This window comes from Brassica napus, chromosome C6 (genome assembly GCF_020379485.1).
Source record: "Brassica napus cultivar Da-Ae chromosome C6, Da-Ae, whole genome shotgun sequence".
Taxonomy (NCBI): Eukaryota; Viridiplantae; Streptophyta; class Magnoliopsida; order Brassicales; family Brassicaceae; genus Brassica; species Brassica napus.
This window is the reverse complement of record NC_063449.1, coordinates 16841506-16861029: the sequence shown is the minus strand read 5'-3', so window position 1 is coordinate 16861029 and position 19524 is coordinate 16841506. Positions and strand designations below refer to the sequence as shown.

The window sequence follows — 19524 nt, the reverse complement described above, 5'->3', positions numbered from 1 at the left end:
TAATTTCATGACATACCAAATTTTCTTAGCAGAGTGTTACTCCCTCCAATTTGTTTCGCAAAGATAGATTTTCTATCGTTTTCACATATATTAAAAAAACATTAAATCACTATAATAAATATATTATTTTCTTTAATTTTTTATTTTTTTAATATTTTTTAATCAATAGTAATTCAATAAAATCAATTAATTTTCTTAAAATTTACAATTTTTCATAGAAAACACAAAATATTTATCTGTGTGAAACAATTTTTTTTCTAAAACATCTATCTTTTTGAAACGGAGAGAATATTGGTTGTGTAAAAGCGTAGAGATGAAACAATAACAGAAAATAAAGTAAAGGGGGTTGAATTAGTGATCTAGGATGTTTTTATCGAATCTTGCATTATTAAATTTAACATTTATACAAATTATCTGAAACAAAAGTTATCTGATTAACTACTGTACTTTTAGATATATATATATATATATATTTTTTTTTTAGTTTACCGAAAATTAAATCTTTGATTAATAAATAATTTTTAAGAATTAGAGACAAATTACAGTTATAATTAACATTGAGAAATAGAAATATTAACTTTTATGATAACCATAAATTACAGTTTAAATTAATTGATAGACATATATTGTAATTACAATTAACTTATTTTATAGTATATATATATATATATATATATATATATATATATATATATATTCAGAATTCAAGTATTTTCTGGTTCTCTTAAACTTATTACATATTAAATAATCAATATCATTGGTCCAGTCTCCTCTTTTCTGAAGTAAATTATCTTGGTTTGAAGTAGATGAAAATACTTTATTTTATTGGTCTTCCATATTTTCAGTAAATATACTGAAATTTTTTCCACCTCTTTTACCCTAATTAACCGAAACTAAGAAAAAACCAAGTTAATTTTTCAGCCATGTTCATTTTTCAGTAAATATACTGAAATTTTTTCCACCTCTTTTACCCTAATTAACCGAAACTAAGAAAGAACCAAGTTAATTTTTCAGCCATGTTCTAGGCCTACAGTTATAAACCGAACCAGACCTGCGGATACGAACTGAACCAAAAAGTTTGGTTTTCGGTTTAGTTCATTTTGAAAGTTTGATTCAATTCGGAAACTAAAAGTAAATTTGGTTTTTGGTTCGATTGGTTTGGTAATCATTAGTTCAGTTTCCTTAAAAAATAAAATTTCCAACAGTATCAAACTTAACCAAAACACAAATCAAACTAACTAGACTAGCCAAAATAACCAAACTTAACCAAAAATGTACGAATTTTATTTAATTTAGATAAAAAATTTAACCGAAAACCAAAAACCTTGGTAGAAATTTTGAAACCGAAAACTAGAGCTAATTTTTTCAGTTCACTTCGGCGAGATTTTGATTGTCCTGAACTAATTGAATTCCGAACTAACCGATCCCAACAAAACCGAAGAACCAAATCCGCATGCCTACTATGATCTTTTTACCTAATCATAACAAACAATTAGAACCCTAGTGATTTCTTGGGAAAATATTGCATTTTGTATTTATATAATTTTTGTCAACATTTATGTAATGTTTTGTTATATTTATATATTATTTTGTTTAAAAAAAAATTTGAGAGTATTTAACCTATGAAAGAGGTTCAAACTTAATTTAGCGCATCCGCTCGAACCTTAAATGAACTGACACCCATACCCATTTTTTACCACTCAACCATAAAATCCCGCACTATATTTACATGTTCATAAACAAATTTGAACGAAGAGTCAGAAAACATAGTGATGCAGAGATAAGTCTACTGTCTGCTTTGTATTAAAGTTTTGTTATATAAAAAGAGAGTCCATTAGATTATAAAAATCAGACTAGTTTCATTACCATAACGAAAACGCATAAACTTATAATGGCTTTAATTTGGCCTTTTGTCCTATGAACAAACAAACACTATGCACCTTTTCAATACCATTAAGGAGTTAAACACTATGTCGAAAGCATCACTTATTCTCAAATTTCATGCAATTTAAACTAAATATTAATTACTACTATAAATCAAGTTAAAAGATAAACAAAAATAAAAGTTGAACTTTACTTTTCTAGTTTCGGCTGATTCTTCACTCCAACTGAAGTTTTTTTAGGAAAAGAGTTGACCAACAAAAGCTAATACGAAAAAATTCAGTGTACAAAAATATATTTAAATTGCATATTGCTTGACTTTTGTAAAGAAATTCCATTAATTAATCTTATATGATACCGCCATTTTAAATTAAATGATAATTTCATATTCCGCTAATGTTTTTTTATTCCGATATACTCAGTTAGTCCAACTATTCAGTACCATGTGTTCAGATAGTAATAATTCCATAAATGTATGCTCTGGAAAGAGATACAAGGAAATACTCCACCGGTTTTAGAAAGATGTATGTTTTAAGTTTCTCAGGCTTATTAAGAAAACATATCAAATTGTAGTTACCAATGCATTATTTTACGTTGTCAACTATTCCGCACAACTTTCAACAAATAAATTTTTTATAAACACCATTATATTTTTTAAAGTTTACAATATGCAATTAATTTATACATTGAAGATGTAAAACATATATTCCATCTGTTTCTAAATATAGGATGTTTAGAATAGTTTTATGTTCCAATATGTAGGATGTTCTCATATTTTTAGGTAGCTTTAAGTTTATCAAAAACTGTGTACTCAATCAAATTTAATAGTTCTATTTTGTAATTGGTTGAATAGTTTTTAATTTAAAATTTTAATAATACTTTTTAGATAAAAAGTAACTTTTTTAATAATTGTGTTTTATCTAAGAAATCTTATATTTAGGAAAATAGGGAATATCTTTTTGAAACAGTTATTTTTATAAAATATAGATTTTTTTTGAAACGGAAGGAGTATTAAAAATGCTATCATTTGGTTTATCAATATTATATATTTTGTGCCTGTTACTGGTAAACATTATGTTATTTTATTTAAATCCCGCACATTTATATAAATTTCTAGCAAGTATTTTCTTATTTGTATGTGTTTTAAACTATTATTTTACTATTTAATTTAAAATATGAATTTATTTTACAAAACTATTTACTTTTTAAGTTTGTGTTGTATTGTATTCTTTTTTGTTGTATCACAGTCTTTTGTTATTTAACACTTTTTAAATTATTTTTGAAATTTAATTTGTTATTTCAAATGAATTTTAGTAGTTAAGACTATATACAGAAAAATATATATAATTTCAATTTTTATTTCAAATAAATATAATATTTAAAATTATAAAAATTATTATGACATTATAACTCAACAAATTAATTTAATTGTTTGTATTAATATAGTTATTTAGCATTATCCTTTCTATCAAAACCACACTACTTTTACTATAAAAAACACTATTTTTCTTTTATCAAAATCACACTATTTTACTATCAAAATCACATTTATTCCGCGTAACGTATCAAACCGCTGTTGGACTGTACATCACCTTTATTCCGTATCGTTTATATTACCAAATCTGTTGTTACCATTCGAAGGCAAAATGATGTGGCTCAGTCAAAACCGAATTATACAATGGGCGATAAATAATTTTCTAAATAATAAATTTTCTTAATAATAAATTTCATAAATAATAACTTTATTTATATGTTCAAAGTTTTTAACTTAACAGAAATGAAAATTACATTTTCTGTAAGCGAAGAACTAAACAAGCACTCTTAATATTTATATGTTCATCATTTCTAACTTAACATAAAGCTCCATTACTTTTTTGTAAGTGATCGAAAAATTAACACACGTTTATTTTTAATACCTTACACACGTAAATATATATATATATATATTTTAAAATAGTTCTATTCAAAAATAAAATATGTTTCATTTAACAAAAGTATAACAGTTTTCTGAAAAAAAATTCGAAAAGATATTTTATTAAGGAATATATTTTCTATTTCATATTTTGTATAATCCAAACAAATTTTAAATTTTTGATTATCACTAGTGTTTTTGAAAACTGGAACAAACTCCGATTAAACCAGTCAAACAGTGACTTGTTCTTCTATCCGCTTACATGTTGCGTTAAAACCATATTTAAGTTAAGTCAAAAATAGTAAAAACGGTAAAAAAATTCAAAACCGGTGATCCGATCCACTCCAATATCAAAACTCAGATTTCTAAATTTTAATTTAAAATAAAAAAATTAAATTTTAAAAATATTTAAATGTTTCATATTATTTTAATACTTACCTAGAAAAACTGCAAATATGTTCCCAATTAAACATTATCATGCACCGCTTCTTCTATCTAAACCACATATGAACTATAGTTGCAGTGCTGTTCACTTTGGTTTCGGCTCATTGATATTATCAGCAAACATTTTTATTATTCTGATTGCAATAAGTATAAATTCCTGTACTATAAATTTCAATTTTAATAAAATTAGGGAAAATGGAAGCGATAGGTGATTGGGCCATGAAGAGTGGAGACTATAGGTGACACATGCTTTGTGGTGGCATGTGCTTACCCACTCACCTTTCACATTATTCCCTTTTCAGGTCACCTCTACGAAACTCCTCCTTTTCTTAAGAAAATGTAATAATAACTTATCAGTTTTGCATAGAAGTAGGCATGAGATTTTTTATCCGAGATCCGGATTCGATCCGAAATCCGATCCGGATTCGCTCCAAAAATTCGGATATACGGAAAGGCCAAATCCGGATCCGGATAGTAAAATATTGGATCCGTCAAGACTGGATCCGGATCCGGATATCTTGATTTTAAGTCCGGATATCCGGATCCGTAAGTTTTATTAATAATTATTTTTAAAATATTATATCTATAATATAAAAACTAATTTTATTCATTATATTTTCATTTTTATAGTATATATAAATTTAATATAAATTTTGTAATATTAGACATAGAATTAAAAACATTATATACATTTTTTTATTTTTAAATCATTGCTAATATTTTATATATATTAATATTATTTTTTATTTATTTTAAAAAACCAAATCCGAATATCCGCCGGATATTACAATTTTTAGAAGAATATCTGACACCCGGATATCCGAGAACCAAAAATCTGGATAAGGATAATAAAATCATGGATCCGCCGGATAAGGATCCGGATCCGAATATGGATTCGCCGGATAAGGATCAGGATCCGAATATGGATCCGCCGCATAAGGATTCGGATCCGCCGCATAAGGATTCGGATCCGAATATGGATCTTGATACGCCTTAAAAGGATCACTCAATCGGATTGGAAAAGATATGAACTCCAAGAGGAGATCTGATGGAATGAGGGGTCGCACAAAGGTTGCGGAGTGACCTTTGATATTCCCGAACCAGATTGTTGCCGGATGTGGCTCACCGGTCCAACAAAGAGGCGATCTTGAACCGTTGCTTGATATGACTCACAATACCAACAGATAAGGGCGTTTGCTTGGAGCTAACCACACCAAGAAAACTAGAAAAGTTATAAGCAAAGAACAAAGAGTAAAGACTCAAAAAGTTGAAAGAAAATGGAATGATTTTATTAAGAGAAGTGTTTACATATTTATACTACTTGAGGAATAGAAAGAGACATAAGAATGTATTAATGATAGACTTAGTAAATCGAATCTGACTAGAATTTTGAAAGACAATGTATTAAACTCTTAAATTCTAGATCTGATCAAAGATGACTCTTCGGCTAACGTCCAGGTTCGTCTGAACCAAGTGGTTCCTTCGCGGTAAGGAGCAGGACGGGCATGACACGTTCCGGACGGTCAGCCGGGTAAGGCTCATGCGCCAACTTGGTTCCAACACGACCCAAGTCCTTGGACAGTTGTAGAATCCGTGACTTAGAGAAATTTTGATCATCAAAGTTCAAGAACTGATCATACTGGCCGGCTGATCCATCAGTACGTTCGTCAGGACACTCGGCTCGGATCAGATGGACCAAAAGGGAAAGACTATGGTCTGTCTCGGTTTCCACTCGATCAAAGTGAGTTCTGGCGTGACCATCAGTCTTGGCTTGACCATCAGTCTTGGCTTGGCGAGTTGGTCGGGGAAGACGAGCTCCTGTACGGTCGGTTCGGTCATTTGAACGTGGTTCCAGCCTTAGCTCCTTTCCGGATGCTCGCGGGTTGATCCGGTACACGGCTCGGTCTGTTTGTCTGGAACGGTCGGCTGCTTGAACCTCAGTTGGAATGATCTGATCGTCCTGAGCTCCATCCTGGCCTCGTTCCATGTACTGATCTATGTACTGGGGCGCATCATACTCTCCCTCTTCAAAAGGATTTGTCCTCAAATCCATTGTACCTATATCAAAAGGAAAGAAATCAGATACAAAAGAATTAAAATTCAAGGGAAATTCAGTGAATGAAAAGACTCGACAGAAACTTCCTTGGAGTTTTGAAGTCGTTTTCATCAAGTAATTCCAAGTCCTTTGGCGTCCATCATTGCTTGTACTCCTTGGGAAATGATCATGCTTATCCTGTTCATTCAAAACAACTAGAGAAACCACATCAAATCTGATTAAGAAATAATCAAAGTGTTTCTCTATCCTTAAGACATCAAAAATAGGATCCAAACTCTTAGGATAATCATCAAGCATGTGGGCAAGCATCAAGCAAGTAAACTGATCACCAAAAATTGGTTTATCAATTTTAAAATTAGGCCAAGCTGTGAAACGGTTAGGGAAAGAAAGAGACAATGCCAAATCTGAAAAATTCTCATCATGAACGAAATCAAATTGATTCTTTGGCCTAAGTAATTTTGGTTCATTCATTTTTCTACACCAAATCTCTTTCAAAGCACAGCTTAAGGAAAACAATTCATGAAAAAGTTTAAGCAAAACGTTTTTCAACCAAGTAAAGATGTATTTTCTTTTGGATATTCTCGGATTCAAAACGTTTTCATGATGAGCGGAGACAATCAACCCATGATCCTTACAGTGCTTTTGGTTTGGACAGAAGGTTGACTGAGGCAACACCTTTGGTTCATGGAGGATCGGTTTTGGCTCAGGCCGCTTCTTTCTTGGGCCTGAATCTCCTTTAGAAGTCTGGTACTCATAGATAAATAGACTAGAGAACCTCAGGTTTGGAAAATTCATATTTGCTTCCTCCATGAAGATTTTCAAGTGATTCCAAGCCTTAGAGAATCCTTGCTGAGTTGGCTTTCCAGGGAAATTGGATTTATGACAAAAGACCTTATGAATATTGAGATATCCTTTTTGGACTGAACCCCTGTCGCTGGCATCTCCAAGGTAGCCGGTTTGGACAACAAAGCTTCTCCAAATCTCATGCTGTTGGCCACGGTCAATGCTTTCATTTCTCAGAGGCTAAACTTGTCTTTCCTGGATACTCAAAACAAACACTAAAAGACCAGGATCATATGTGCAAGACAAGTACTTATTCAATTCAAAAATCAAGATCTCTTTTCCAAGAACAAGTAGCACACATTTCAGCCTTTCAAGATGCACATCAAAGTAAACATTGTAGACCAGAATGATGTCAAGGCATGCTACAATATTACTCATTTTCAGAACATGCCTATCCTTCTCAACATCTGAACACAAAAGAGTAAGTTCAGTTTGAACAACATCTATCAAATGATTTAGACGATTGGCAAAGAAGGTGTTGTAGACCAAGATGTCATTAAAACTCAAAACAACACAATTATCACGAAATGATCTCAGAAGATGCCAAGTTCTATTAGTTTCAGAACATACAAGATCAGGCTGCAAAACAGAATCGCAAAAATCAAGATCACAAAAATCAGTTTGTTTCAAATTAAGCTCAAGAGATTTTTCAAAATGATCAAATCCTTTGCTATGCTAAGAACTGATCAAAACTCAAAATAAATTCAGAACTGATTGAAAACATTTTTGATCAAGAAGTTTCTCAGGTTTAAACAATTTAAAAGAATTAATCATGTTTTCAAAAACAGATTTTGAAACACAAAAATCTTTCATCTTGCCAAGACCAAAACGAATCACATCATGAGAACTGATCTTTACAAACATATTAGGCAGAGAATTAATCAAATCAGACTTCTCAAAGTACTCTTGAAGATCAGGAGACAAAGAGGCAGGAGTTGTGCCGAGATCAAAGCATAGATGGCAATCCATGACGATGGAGGTGATGCTTGTTGCTTCTTCATCAAAAACTGGGCCAGGTTCGTCCTCCTCATCAAAGATAGGACCTAGATCCTCATCCAAGGGGTTCCTAGTGTCAAGACGTGGTCCTTGATGTGGATAGTCCAATGGCTCTTCCTCAAAAACTTGTTGAGACAAAACAAGACTACTCGGATGCTCCGGTTGCAAAACGGTTAGTTCTACAATAGTCTGTTCATTATCATTCATAAACTCAGATTCAAGAAAAGGAAGACCACAATTTTTCTCACAAGAAAACAAGCTTTCAATTGGCTCTTCATCAGATTCATCAAAGATTGGTAAAGAATATGAAAAATCTTTAAACTCTTCAACATGGGTTTCAGATTTACCTTTAGGTTTTTCACTGATGAACAATGATGGCTCAGCTACAGGTGCACGTGTGGATGTGCTCTTCTTATGGCTCTTGCTGATGTCTTTGAGGGCTTTCATCATTCCCTTCTCAAAGTTGTAAAGATTTCTTGGACATCAATCTGAAGTAATCACCTTTTTGGATCAGACACATCTCTGGTCGTTTTGATATGATCCTTGCACCTTAGGTCTAGCCGTTTCTGCTCACTAACAAACTCATCAAAATTATTCAAAGAATATTTAAATGGAAATTGAGAGACAGTTTGTCATGGGGGTTTCTCCTTGCTTCTTTTCCTTTGAAGACCAAACATCATAACCTGAAAATCTCAACACAAAAGTTAGGAAATAAAACCTCACACTCTCAAGTGTTTAATCTAACCCACTCAAGTGTTTCTCTTAGATTTTATGGTAATCACACAAGCTTCTTCTCAATGTTCTAAGAGAACAGATCAAGGAATCTAATGGGTAGATCCAAGCAAACAAAGGGGGTTTTTTTTTTGTAAAGATAGATAGAAAAGAGAGAATTTTGGTTTTGAAATCCGTTTTAACCACTTCAAAGGCTGGATTTCTCCTCAGCAGCAGGCTTTCTCTTCCACCACCAATCCACAAATCAAACTCTTTGAAATTTTTTTTTTTAAATCGTAGATCTTTTTTTTTTATACTTTTTCTAGTGGATGGTAATGAGGGGCCCGGATTTAAGATAGAAAGAAGAAGAAGAAATGTTTATGAAATAGGAGATGAGAAGATGAACAAACAATACTGGAAGAGTGGCTCTGATACCACTTTGATACGCCTTAAAAGGGTCACTCAACCGGATTGGAAAAGATATGAACTCCAAGAGGAAATCTGATGGATTGAAGGGTCGCACGAAGGTTGCGGAATGGCCTTCGATATTCCCGACTTCAGATGGTGCTTGATATGACTCACAAGTCCACCAAAAGAAGAATCTCGAACCGTTGCTTGATATGACTCACAAGACCAACGAGTTTGAGAGATGTTTGCTTGGATATGACTCACCAAGAAACAAGACAAGTTCTAAACAAATAACAAAGAGTAAACACTCAAAAAGTTGAAAGAAAATGGAATGATTTTATTAAGAGAAGTGTTTACATATTTATACTACTTGAGGAATAGAAAGAGACATAAGAATGTATTAATGATAGACTTAGTAAATCGAATCTGACTAGAATTTTGAAAGACAATGTATTAAACTCTTAAATTCCAGATCTGGTCAAAGATGACTCTTCGGCTAACGTCCAGGTTCGTCTAAACCAAGTGGTTCCTTCGCGGTAAGGAGCAGGACGGGTGTGGCGCGTTCCGGACGGTCAGCCGAGTAAGGCTCATGCGCCAACTTGGTTCCAACATGACCCAAGTCCTTGGACAGTTGTAGAATCCATGCCTTAGAGAAATTTTGATCATCAAAGTTCAAGAACTGATCATACTGGCCAGCTGATCCATCAGTACGTTCGTCAGGACACTCGGCTCGGATCAGACGGACCAAAAGGGAAAGACTATGGTTTGTCTCGGTTTCCACTCGATCAAAGTGAGTTCTGGCTTGACTATCAGTCTTGGCTTGGCGAGTTGGTCGGGGAAGACGAGCTCCGGTACGGTCGGTTCGGTCATCTGGACGTGGTTCCAGCCTTAGCTCCTTTCCGGATTCTCGCGGGTTGATCCGGTACACGGCTCGGTCTGTCTGTCTCGGTCTGTCTGTCTAGAACGGTCGGCTGCTTGAACCTCAGTTGGAATGATCTGATCGTCCTGAGCTCCATCCTGGCCTCGTTCCATGTGCTGGGGCACATCAGATCCGGATCCGAATATCTTAAAATACCCATATCTTAAAATACCCCAGATATCCGATCCGTCCGAAGCCTACATAGAAATATGCTAACTTAATTCTTTCAAAACCTGGATTTCCTAAACATTGTTTTTCCAAATTTAGGTTTCACACGCATAACTCAAAGTACATCTAACCAACCGTTTATTCTATTTGACACAATATGAAATTCAAAATCCTTAATTTTCTTACATCTATGTTTTGTCATATAATTTCCTCAACTCTAGAAATTAGTATTTTAGTAATTATAAATCAATTTTCATTCATTAAAAGGACACAACTAATGTAAAAAAGTTTTGGATTGAATAAATTGTATATTCAATTCAACAAAATTTTGTAAAAAAGAGTAAATTAAAATTTTCCTTTTGGTTTGATGATTTTTGTTTGTCAACTAATATCACAGACGACTGTTAATATGTAAAAACTATTTTAACTGTGTACATCACAGTCTATCATTCGAAATACTTTTAATATAAGTTTTCTCCGCACCAAACTAAGTTTTGTTCTACAGTTTGCAGTGTGATTAAAATCAGAAGCGATTACAGTATTGTTTTTTTTTACTGAACTTTTAGCGATCACATAATTTTTTCCATACATAATACGTCGATCAATGATAGGTAAGTGTACAGACACGATGGTTTGATCAATTTAATATGTAATACATGACATCATGAAAGAAAGCTTTATGTATAGCATGTGAAAAATCCACTGAAGTTTTGAGGGAGCTTTGGCCCCAACGCAGACCCATGTTTGAATCCCGCTGGTCACCGTCGATTAAGGTGTACTTAGGCGCTAGTCAGATATTTTCCGAAATACTTTATATGGAGGTGTACTTAGGCGCTAGTCAGATATTTTCTAGGGTGTCCGGATTACGATTATCAAAAAAAAAATCCACAGAACAAGATTTATCCATAACCTATAAGAAAATTGCATTTTTCAGAAACTGGATTCCGGTGAAAATGAATTGATCACATATGAACCACTAGTCCACTTCATCAGAAAGATTTAGTCATAAGAATAACTTAAATATTTGTTAATCATATATAAATAAATAAAAAAAGAGTTAGACGAATTTTAGATTTATTATTTTGAAAACTCAACTTAAAATTTGGGAGAAATGGGCTCCTCAGTCCTCACTCGCTCGTACAGGGAAACCCAGAAGATTTGAACCTAGTGGTGGGCACTGGGCAATAACTATTAACAATGGCAAACAGAACACAGCAATGATCAACGCGTTGAAATAGATGAAAAAGATTTTTGTCTTTTTCATCAATATCTTGTTCACCCCACCTGAAAATCCAGGTTGGTCTCTTATGTATTTTCCATACTTGTAATCATTACAATACATGAAGATCTTATTATATATCAAAGTACTCTTAGATCAAACAAAACCCTTAACTGCAATCAAAATCTCCTAACTTATTCTTTTTTTTTTGCTGAATTTTCTGGCAAGCGTTCTAGTTAATGGGTATCCATCGATCACCTCAGTTTTCTTAAAACAAATGATTGAAGAATGAGATTTGTCTTCTATTTCATTTTTGGATTATGCCTTAATTTTTCAAGTAAATATACATTTTGTTATGTATATAATTAATATTCTTCTAGGAAGAAAAGTTTGTTTGTTTTTCTTTCTCCTTTATTTTTTCCTCTACCACTGCACACAAGGCATTGATTCTCTGTCTATCTCGCCTGTGTGTTAAAACCAGTAGCTCTCTCCTCTGTTTTTTTATAATTCCTTATGCTTCCCAAAATATATATTTCTTGTTGTATTAAGATAAAAACCTTTTAAGTTATTTTCCCTATTTTTTTAGATATTTGATTCTCTTTTTATACCCTCCTTTTCAATGGACGCATCCTCTATAGCCCATAGCTATGTCCTTCCATTCCCTTTCTAGTAGTTTTTTTTAGCTGTTGTGCACATTGAGCATCCCATAGTGAATGATTCAGATTCACCTCTTTTCTTTTATTCCACATTTCGACATCATCCCTTTAATTTGGTTATATATATACAGATCGCCTTCTCATATATTTATCACCAGTTGTTGTTTGTCTTTGAAACTTGAAGGCTCTCAAAAGAAAAACTACACAACCTGTAGAGTGTTCAAATTACCTTTCAGCAACAATGAGTTATTCTCATCAAAGCATGGGTTCTGGTTTGTTTTCTCCCTTCTTGATTATTGTTCATGTTATATGTTTTCTTGAAATCTTAGTAATGCTTCTTATGATCAAGTTTATCTCTAAGATTATTTCTATAGAGATTATCTTGGGTACCAGGCTGAGAATTCTCTGGTTATCATAAAGAACGAAATAATTCTCTGCTTGAGACTGGTTATGGACTTTGTATATGGTAAAATCTTTGAAGGTAGTAGAAATGCAAGGGGATATGAATTTGGAAGGACTTATGTTGTGAGGCCTAAAGGAAAGCATCAAGCCACTCTAGTATGGCTTCATGGTCTTGGGGACAATGGCTCTAGGTAACACTCTTCAGATGGCTTGTTTTATTATAATGATTTTCGTCTGATAGGCTCAGAGTAATTCTTGAAGCCTAAACTCATGCTTGATGATTTCCCTTGATGTCTCAAGTTTTAATATCTTGTAGAAAGCTTCAACTTTCGGATGTAATTAAATGGACGGAAAAAAAGTTTGGTTAAAGTTGAATTTTGGCATTTTCTCTAATAACAATTTTCAACTACAAAATTTGTGGGGCAAATTTGTTTGTGCTTCTTCTTTTATTACTTTATTTCTATGAAGGTTTATTTGTATACATAAATGTTTTGGCGCCGCAAAGAACTAATAGATTTTTCCATTATACCTTTCCTCTCAAATGTCTTCTCTAATAGGAATATTGAGTTAAGTTCATTAAATCTTTTTTTTTTCTTGTAATAAAAATAGGTTGTATATACCTTATTTCACGGCTCTGGGTGGACTACTAGCTGACTTTAGTTATTTTGCTGGTAAAATATTAACAAGACAATTTTCTGGTCTCACATGAAAAACATTATTCTATGTTTAGTATTAATCTAAACAAATATATATTGAAACGTCCATGTGTAAGTGATAGAAATAGAAAGACCTCTAAGATAAAAAACAGAGAATTCAAAACAAGTAATGAAAGTTGTGTTCCAAGAAAGAAACGTCCATGCGTTTCTCACCTAGTCTCTGTTTCATCTGCAGCTCATCTCAGCTCATGGAAAGCTTGCATCTTCCAAATGTAAGAATCCATTAAACATATTTTATAATGAATCCACCAAAACCACTTTCAGGTCTTTGAGAAAAATTAATTATATGGTGCTATTCACAGATAAAATGGATTTGCCCGACTGCTCCTACGCGTCCTGTTTCAAGTCTTGGTGGATATACCTGCACTGCTTGTAAGATGATTTGGCTTTCTTTTAAACGTATTTCGATTGAAATCTTCAATAAACATCTTTTGATGTCTCTATATGTAATAATAGAATTGTAAACTTAGAAAAATGGTTGTATATATATCAGGGTTTGATGTTGGGGAAATTTCTGAAGACAGTCATGATGATTTGGAAGGTTTAGATGCCTCAGCTTCACATATTGCTAACCTTTTGTCCTCTGAACCAGCAGATGGTAAGCAGGAGACATAACCTGCTTTTAGATTATAAAACACCAACCATCGATATATATTAGGCTGTAATCTTTAATTTTTTCTTTCTCATATTTATAGTTAAAGTGGGGATAGGAGGTTTTAGCATGGGAGGAGCGATATCTCTTTACTCTGCCACTTGCTATGCTCTTGGACGTTATGGAACTGGCCACACATACCCTATAAACCTACGAGCTGTTGTAGGACTCAGCGGCTGGCTTCCCGGTTGGAAGTAATTATTCTTCAAGCCCTCTTGTTGCGTGAAACTCTTTTTTTTTTTAACAATGTACAAATATATATTTCTTTTTTTCCATACTGATAGAAGCCTGAACTAAACTTTGTAGGAGCCTAAGGAACAAAATAGAATGTTCGTATGAGGCTGCAAGGCGGGCTGCATCGTTACCAATCATACTTACACATGGAACTGGTATATATGTGTAAAATGTCCTTTGTTATCTACATTTACTCATTTTTTTGCTTTAACTAATGACTGCGAGCTCGTTTCAAAAAAAAAAAAAAACTAATGACTGCGAGAAGCCGATCTTTACTGATTTTTTTTTGTGTTACAGCCGATGATTTGGTTCCTTATAGGTTTGGAGAGAAATCTGCGCAGTCTCTTGGCATGGCTGGATTTCGACAAGCTGTCTTTAAGCCATACGAAGGGTATTCATATAATATAAGAGTTGCAAAAATAATTTGATTTTATCATTTGTTTGAACATACTTGTAAAGAGTTTTGGGGTTTATGTAATGTGCAGACTTGGTCACTATACTGTTCCCAAAGAACTGGATGAAGTCGTTCAATGGCTCACAACAAGGCTCGGGCTCGAGGGCTCACGCTAAACAGACTGCCATGCATCTAGCTATATAGGCCCTATGGTCGACCAGAAATAACTTGAGATAGTATAATGTATAATGGGTGGGTTTCTGGGTGGGGGGGTATATATAGCTCATGGTTCGTTGTTTTGTGATTTATTTTGTCGCTTGCTCATGAATAAAGGTCTTTAACGCTATTTTAGGTTTATTTTTTCAACTTTTTTCCGCGCTCTCGAAGACTATTTCCATATTCTTTCGTTGAGAAATATAGATTTTTTAAATTTATTTATACAAAAGATCATCGGATAAGAAAATGATCAAAAATTGTTTTATTAAAGGATAAATATATAATTATACTCATAGGATTAATTAATAGAGACAGTGTTTAAAATTAAATGGTGGATTTTGGGGGTGGGGTTTAGAATTAAAAAAAAACAAAAAAAACATTGATGACAAAAAAATATTAAAATTTAAAAATAAAAATTTAAAAATAGTTTCAAAATCATTGTTGAATTTCAATAAGAAAAATTTGGAAAAGAAAATTTGAAAAATTTTTATAAAAAAAATTCAAATTTGAACATATAATTTGAAACTATATAAGTAAGAGTTTACTTTTCTTAGTTTTGCTTATTTATATTTGTATATCTATAAGGAAATGGTAGACAAATATTTTACCGTCATTTTTCTCCTTGGAGTTTTTTTATGAAAATTATTTAAAAATAAGTTATCTGAGAGAATTTTTTTTTTCTTTGTTATATATTTTTTCTGTTGGTGTTTAAACTTTTTTTTTGCTTAAATCTATTGAATAAATGTTGAGAGTATAATTTTATAATCAATGTAATCAGGACTAGTTTAATATACTAATATTTTTGGTTAATAATAATATTATATTTCATAATTTATAGTTTTAAATATTATTTTATTTAATAGTCTTGTAGAAGACCGCAACTTCATATTCTTTTGATGCTGGTCGGTTTCAGTGCGTTCAAGCTTTCCGGAAAGCAGTTTAATATGGTTTTCCTCTTACTTCCTCTTCGGCAGTAGATTAGGCGAGGATTTAGTTCTTCTCAATCTTATTCTCTAGTTTCTTTATCAGATTTGTATTGAAATCGTTTAGAGTGTTGGGTATTTAGATTTGGCTAGTTTAGAAAGGATCTACTCTTTGTTTTTGTTTTTGTTTTTTTTGACGACAGACACCATGTATTATTAAATTCAGAAGGAATAGGTTAGATTTTTGGGCTAACCATCCCAGAATTTCAGAGTTGACATAGGAGAATATAAAGTTTTGCAAGCGATCACCTTTCGCAAGAAGGTCCGCCCTTGCATTCTCTAACGATAAAAGAAATAGAAAATTCAGTAAACGCTGGTAAAATATGAATGAATTCATTCTATTCTGAAGCCATTGCTTGCCAATCTTCTTCACCATTGATCAGCTTAACAAGCTGAAGACAGTCTGATTCAAAGAATATTGATGTCAATCCTAGCTGCAAAGAGCTTTTCATTGCATAGAGCAAGATAGTGAAATCTGCATGCAAGAGAGAGAGGACTTGGTCCATCCCGATGGAACCATACATATGTGTTTCAGGTGCCATATCAGAAACAAACCTCCTCCAGAAATCGTTGAATTTGTCACCTAGGATGCGCCCACTTGGCATCTAGGTAGTGGTGACTCATTATTCAAATTTTCGTTATTTGAGTTCCGGTTACCTCCGTTACCTTCCTTTTCCGCTATTACTTGTGCCACCCGCTAGTTCTTCTCCTCTTTAGTTGCGTGTGAAATTGTGTCTGCCGGATGAATATGGTTGCCGTTAAAAGTTTTCTCGTTCCTAAATTTCCATATGAACCATAAGATCCATGGAAATCGAGCCAGCACATTTTCAGGGGTTCCGTTCTTTTTTGCACGGAGAAGTAGATAGTCGAAGTTGTCGAGAAGTGATTCTCTCGGGAAGGACCCCGGAGTCGGTATGTCGGAAAGTGCCCATGTTTGGAGCGCATGGGGGGGGGGGCATTGGAACAAGAGATGATTTATCGATCCCTCTCCATCTCCGCACCGAGGGCACGATCTGTCCGTTCCACAATGTCTATCAGCCAATCGACTACAAGTCGCTAAACATGCCGATAAAGTCTGCCAAAGAAAATGTTTAATCTTCCTTGGTGCTTTTAAATCCCAGATCATGGCTGTAAGAGGAGTAATACTTGGCTCCATATCTGCAGTTTCCTTTTTCTCCTCTTTCAGTTGAATTGCAAGCTTATAGTCAGATTTTACGGTGTACAGACCAGATTTCGTATGGATCCAACAATACCAGTCATCCCTGAAGTTATGGCTAGGACGAATGCTTTGAATCAAGGGGATATCACCCGGATCCATTAGAGATTCAAGCATCTCTACTCTCCATTGCTTGGAGGACTGATAAATCAGCTGATTTACAAACATGTTCTGATCATGATATACCCCTATGTCTATACCCCCATTGCTTGGATATCTGCTCTTTGTTTCTTGTTTCTTTGTATTGGAGTTTTGGCTTTCCCGTACTTGGGGTTTGTGTTTATGGAAATTTAAGACATGCCAGCTTATTTATCTTATCCCTGTAACCCATTTTGTATTCTTTCATGAATGAAATCGTTAGTGTTAAAAAAGTTTACTACATTTACAACTGTTTAGCAAAAAGTATAACCATTTACCATATTATTTATGCATTTAAACGTGCCACCTTACATCTAATTCATATGGATTACATTTAAAAAGAAAAGAAAAGTTAGACATCCTCCTCCACTGCTTGACCAAGCAAAGTTAGGGTAAATGGGTAATACGTCCGAGAAGTAATCATCTCCACAAAATTTAGCCATATCAATCGTCAAATTCGTTCTACGTGTCAGGGGAATGCTTAGATACAGGATTTTACTAAAAAAGGCTTTTGAATTGTATAAATACCATTTCGATGCATATCAATCCGTTCACGTATAATACAATTTACAATTTTAACTAAATACGTTAACAGATCCACAAAGAAGATGTCGTCAAACCAAGAGTTAAGCCACAACGCCGGAGAAGCCACCGGTCAAGTTCAGGTACATACAAAAACACAAAAGGACAATGTCAAAGAATATTGTATCAACATTACTTTTCTCTCTTCTTGGTTTGTGTTGTTAGGAGATATGTATTTTTTGGTCCTGCCGTTGGTTTTTTGGTCTGGCAGTTTCCTGACTTAGGTGGTTAGGTTTGGAGCTTGCGTAAACTTTCCCCGCTGGGGTCTTTTGGCTTTGCTTGGCTTGGCTTGGCTTGGCTTGGCTTGTTTCACAAGTTAAGATAAATAATGGAAGTTTTATTTTTAAATGAATAATAATAAATATCACGATACAATGGCGTTTTTGATATCGTATTATGCATTTTCCATATGTTTTCTTGATGTATATAAATAAACTTTCGAAATTTTCTTCTAAAAGTTGACCAAATATATTTGAAACCCGAAGACTATGGTTTCATTTGCATATGTGTTTGGACCGGGACTGAAGTACACCTTATTTATTTTTGTATTTATTTGTTTTAGTTTTTTGAACTTTGACCATCAATCAATTTTCTACATCGGACTTTTTTGAGGAATAATACATTTTTAATTACAGCTGAAGAAGGAAGAGTATTTGAACAAAGTATCACACGCAATGGATCAGAATGTTGATCATCACACTCACTCACAGTCCCACGCAGAACATGATCAGAACAATCCTTCCCTAATCTCACAGGCCTCTACTGTCATTCAACAGGTTTATTCTTCTTCTTTTTTTTCATTATGATTAATGAATGATATTGACATAGTTTATTGGTTTATACTCCATTGAGATATTTATTGTTACTTTTGGAGTGTAGACAGGTGGCCAAGTGAAAAATATGGCACAAGGAGCAGCCGACGCTGTGAAAAACACTCTTGGGATGAGTCCGGCCACCAACAACCCTAGCAGCCCGGCCGGCAGGACCCACCCGAGCAATCCTAGCAGTCCAGCCGGAACGACCCGCCCGAGCAACACTAGCTCAAGGAATATATAAACGGAATAATTCAAGGAACGTTGGCCTGACTTCTCAATAAACATAAACTAATGTTGTGTTTTAACCTTTTTTTTTATTGCTTTGGTTGTTCAACTTTCTGATTGTTTGGTATTTTTGTTATGAATTAATCGTATAATAATATCATCCATTTCTTTTTAATTTATATAAATAAAATCAAAAGCCTATATGCTAAATTGCCTCAGCAGTGAACCATGGTGCTCCTAGTTTCCTTGATCATCTGCATACTATTGGACCATGATCCAGTTATTATTATTTTCAGTGACATAATATACACAAGTACTTAATTCGCAATTTTTTTTTAAATGGTTGTATTCTTACTTAAGAAATCTGTTGTGGTAATAATGAAATACTATATTTTTATCCGCGCTCGAGAAGCGCATATATTTTTTTTGTTGATCGTTTGATAAAATTTGAATGAATTTATAATATACTACTCCTTCTGTTTCAAAATACATGAAGTTTTAAGATTGTGCACAACTATTAAGAAACTTGTTTTTTATCTTAAAAATATCATTAAAATATAAATTAAAAGCTATTCAGCCAATCACAAAACAGATTACAAAATATCATTGGTTACACAATTTTTGATAAATTGAAAAAGTGCATATATATATGAAAACATCATCTATTTTGAAACATCAAAAACTCTTTAAAACATCATACTATTAAAAAGTGTTCCAATGAATCACCATCAATTTTGG

General features: G+C 33.4%; 2 protein-coding genes across 2 annotated transcripts; both read left to right on the top strand.

Moving 5' to 3' along the window:
- Positions 1 to 12053: 12053 nt before the first annotated feature.
- Positions 12054 to 14957, top strand: LOC106403015 (acyl-protein thioesterase 2-like). Its single transcript, XM_013843849.3, has 9 exons — positions 12054 to 12485; positions 12695 to 12806; positions 13507 to 13543; positions 13634 to 13703; positions 13825 to 13929; positions 14027 to 14177; positions 14290 to 14372; positions 14515 to 14608; positions 14703 to 14957. Exons 1-9 carry the CDS (start codon positions 12455 to 12457, stop codon positions 14785 to 14787), a joined length of 768 nt encoding a protein of 255 aa, XP_013699303.1. The 5' UTR covers positions 12054 to 12454; the 3' UTR covers positions 14788 to 14957.
- Positions 14958 to 17699: 2742 nt separating this feature from the next.
- BNACNNG38970D (late embryogenesis abundant protein 7) lies at positions 17700 to 18965 on the top strand. The gene is made up of 3 exons (XM_013844904.3): positions 17700 to 17829; positions 18382 to 18522; positions 18626 to 18965. Exons 1-3 carry the CDS (start codon positions 17773 to 17775, stop codon positions 18800 to 18802), a joined length of 375 nt encoding a protein of 124 aa, XP_013700358.1. The 5' UTR covers positions 17700 to 17772; the 3' UTR covers positions 18803 to 18965.
- Positions 18966 to 19524: the final 559 nt, after the last annotated feature.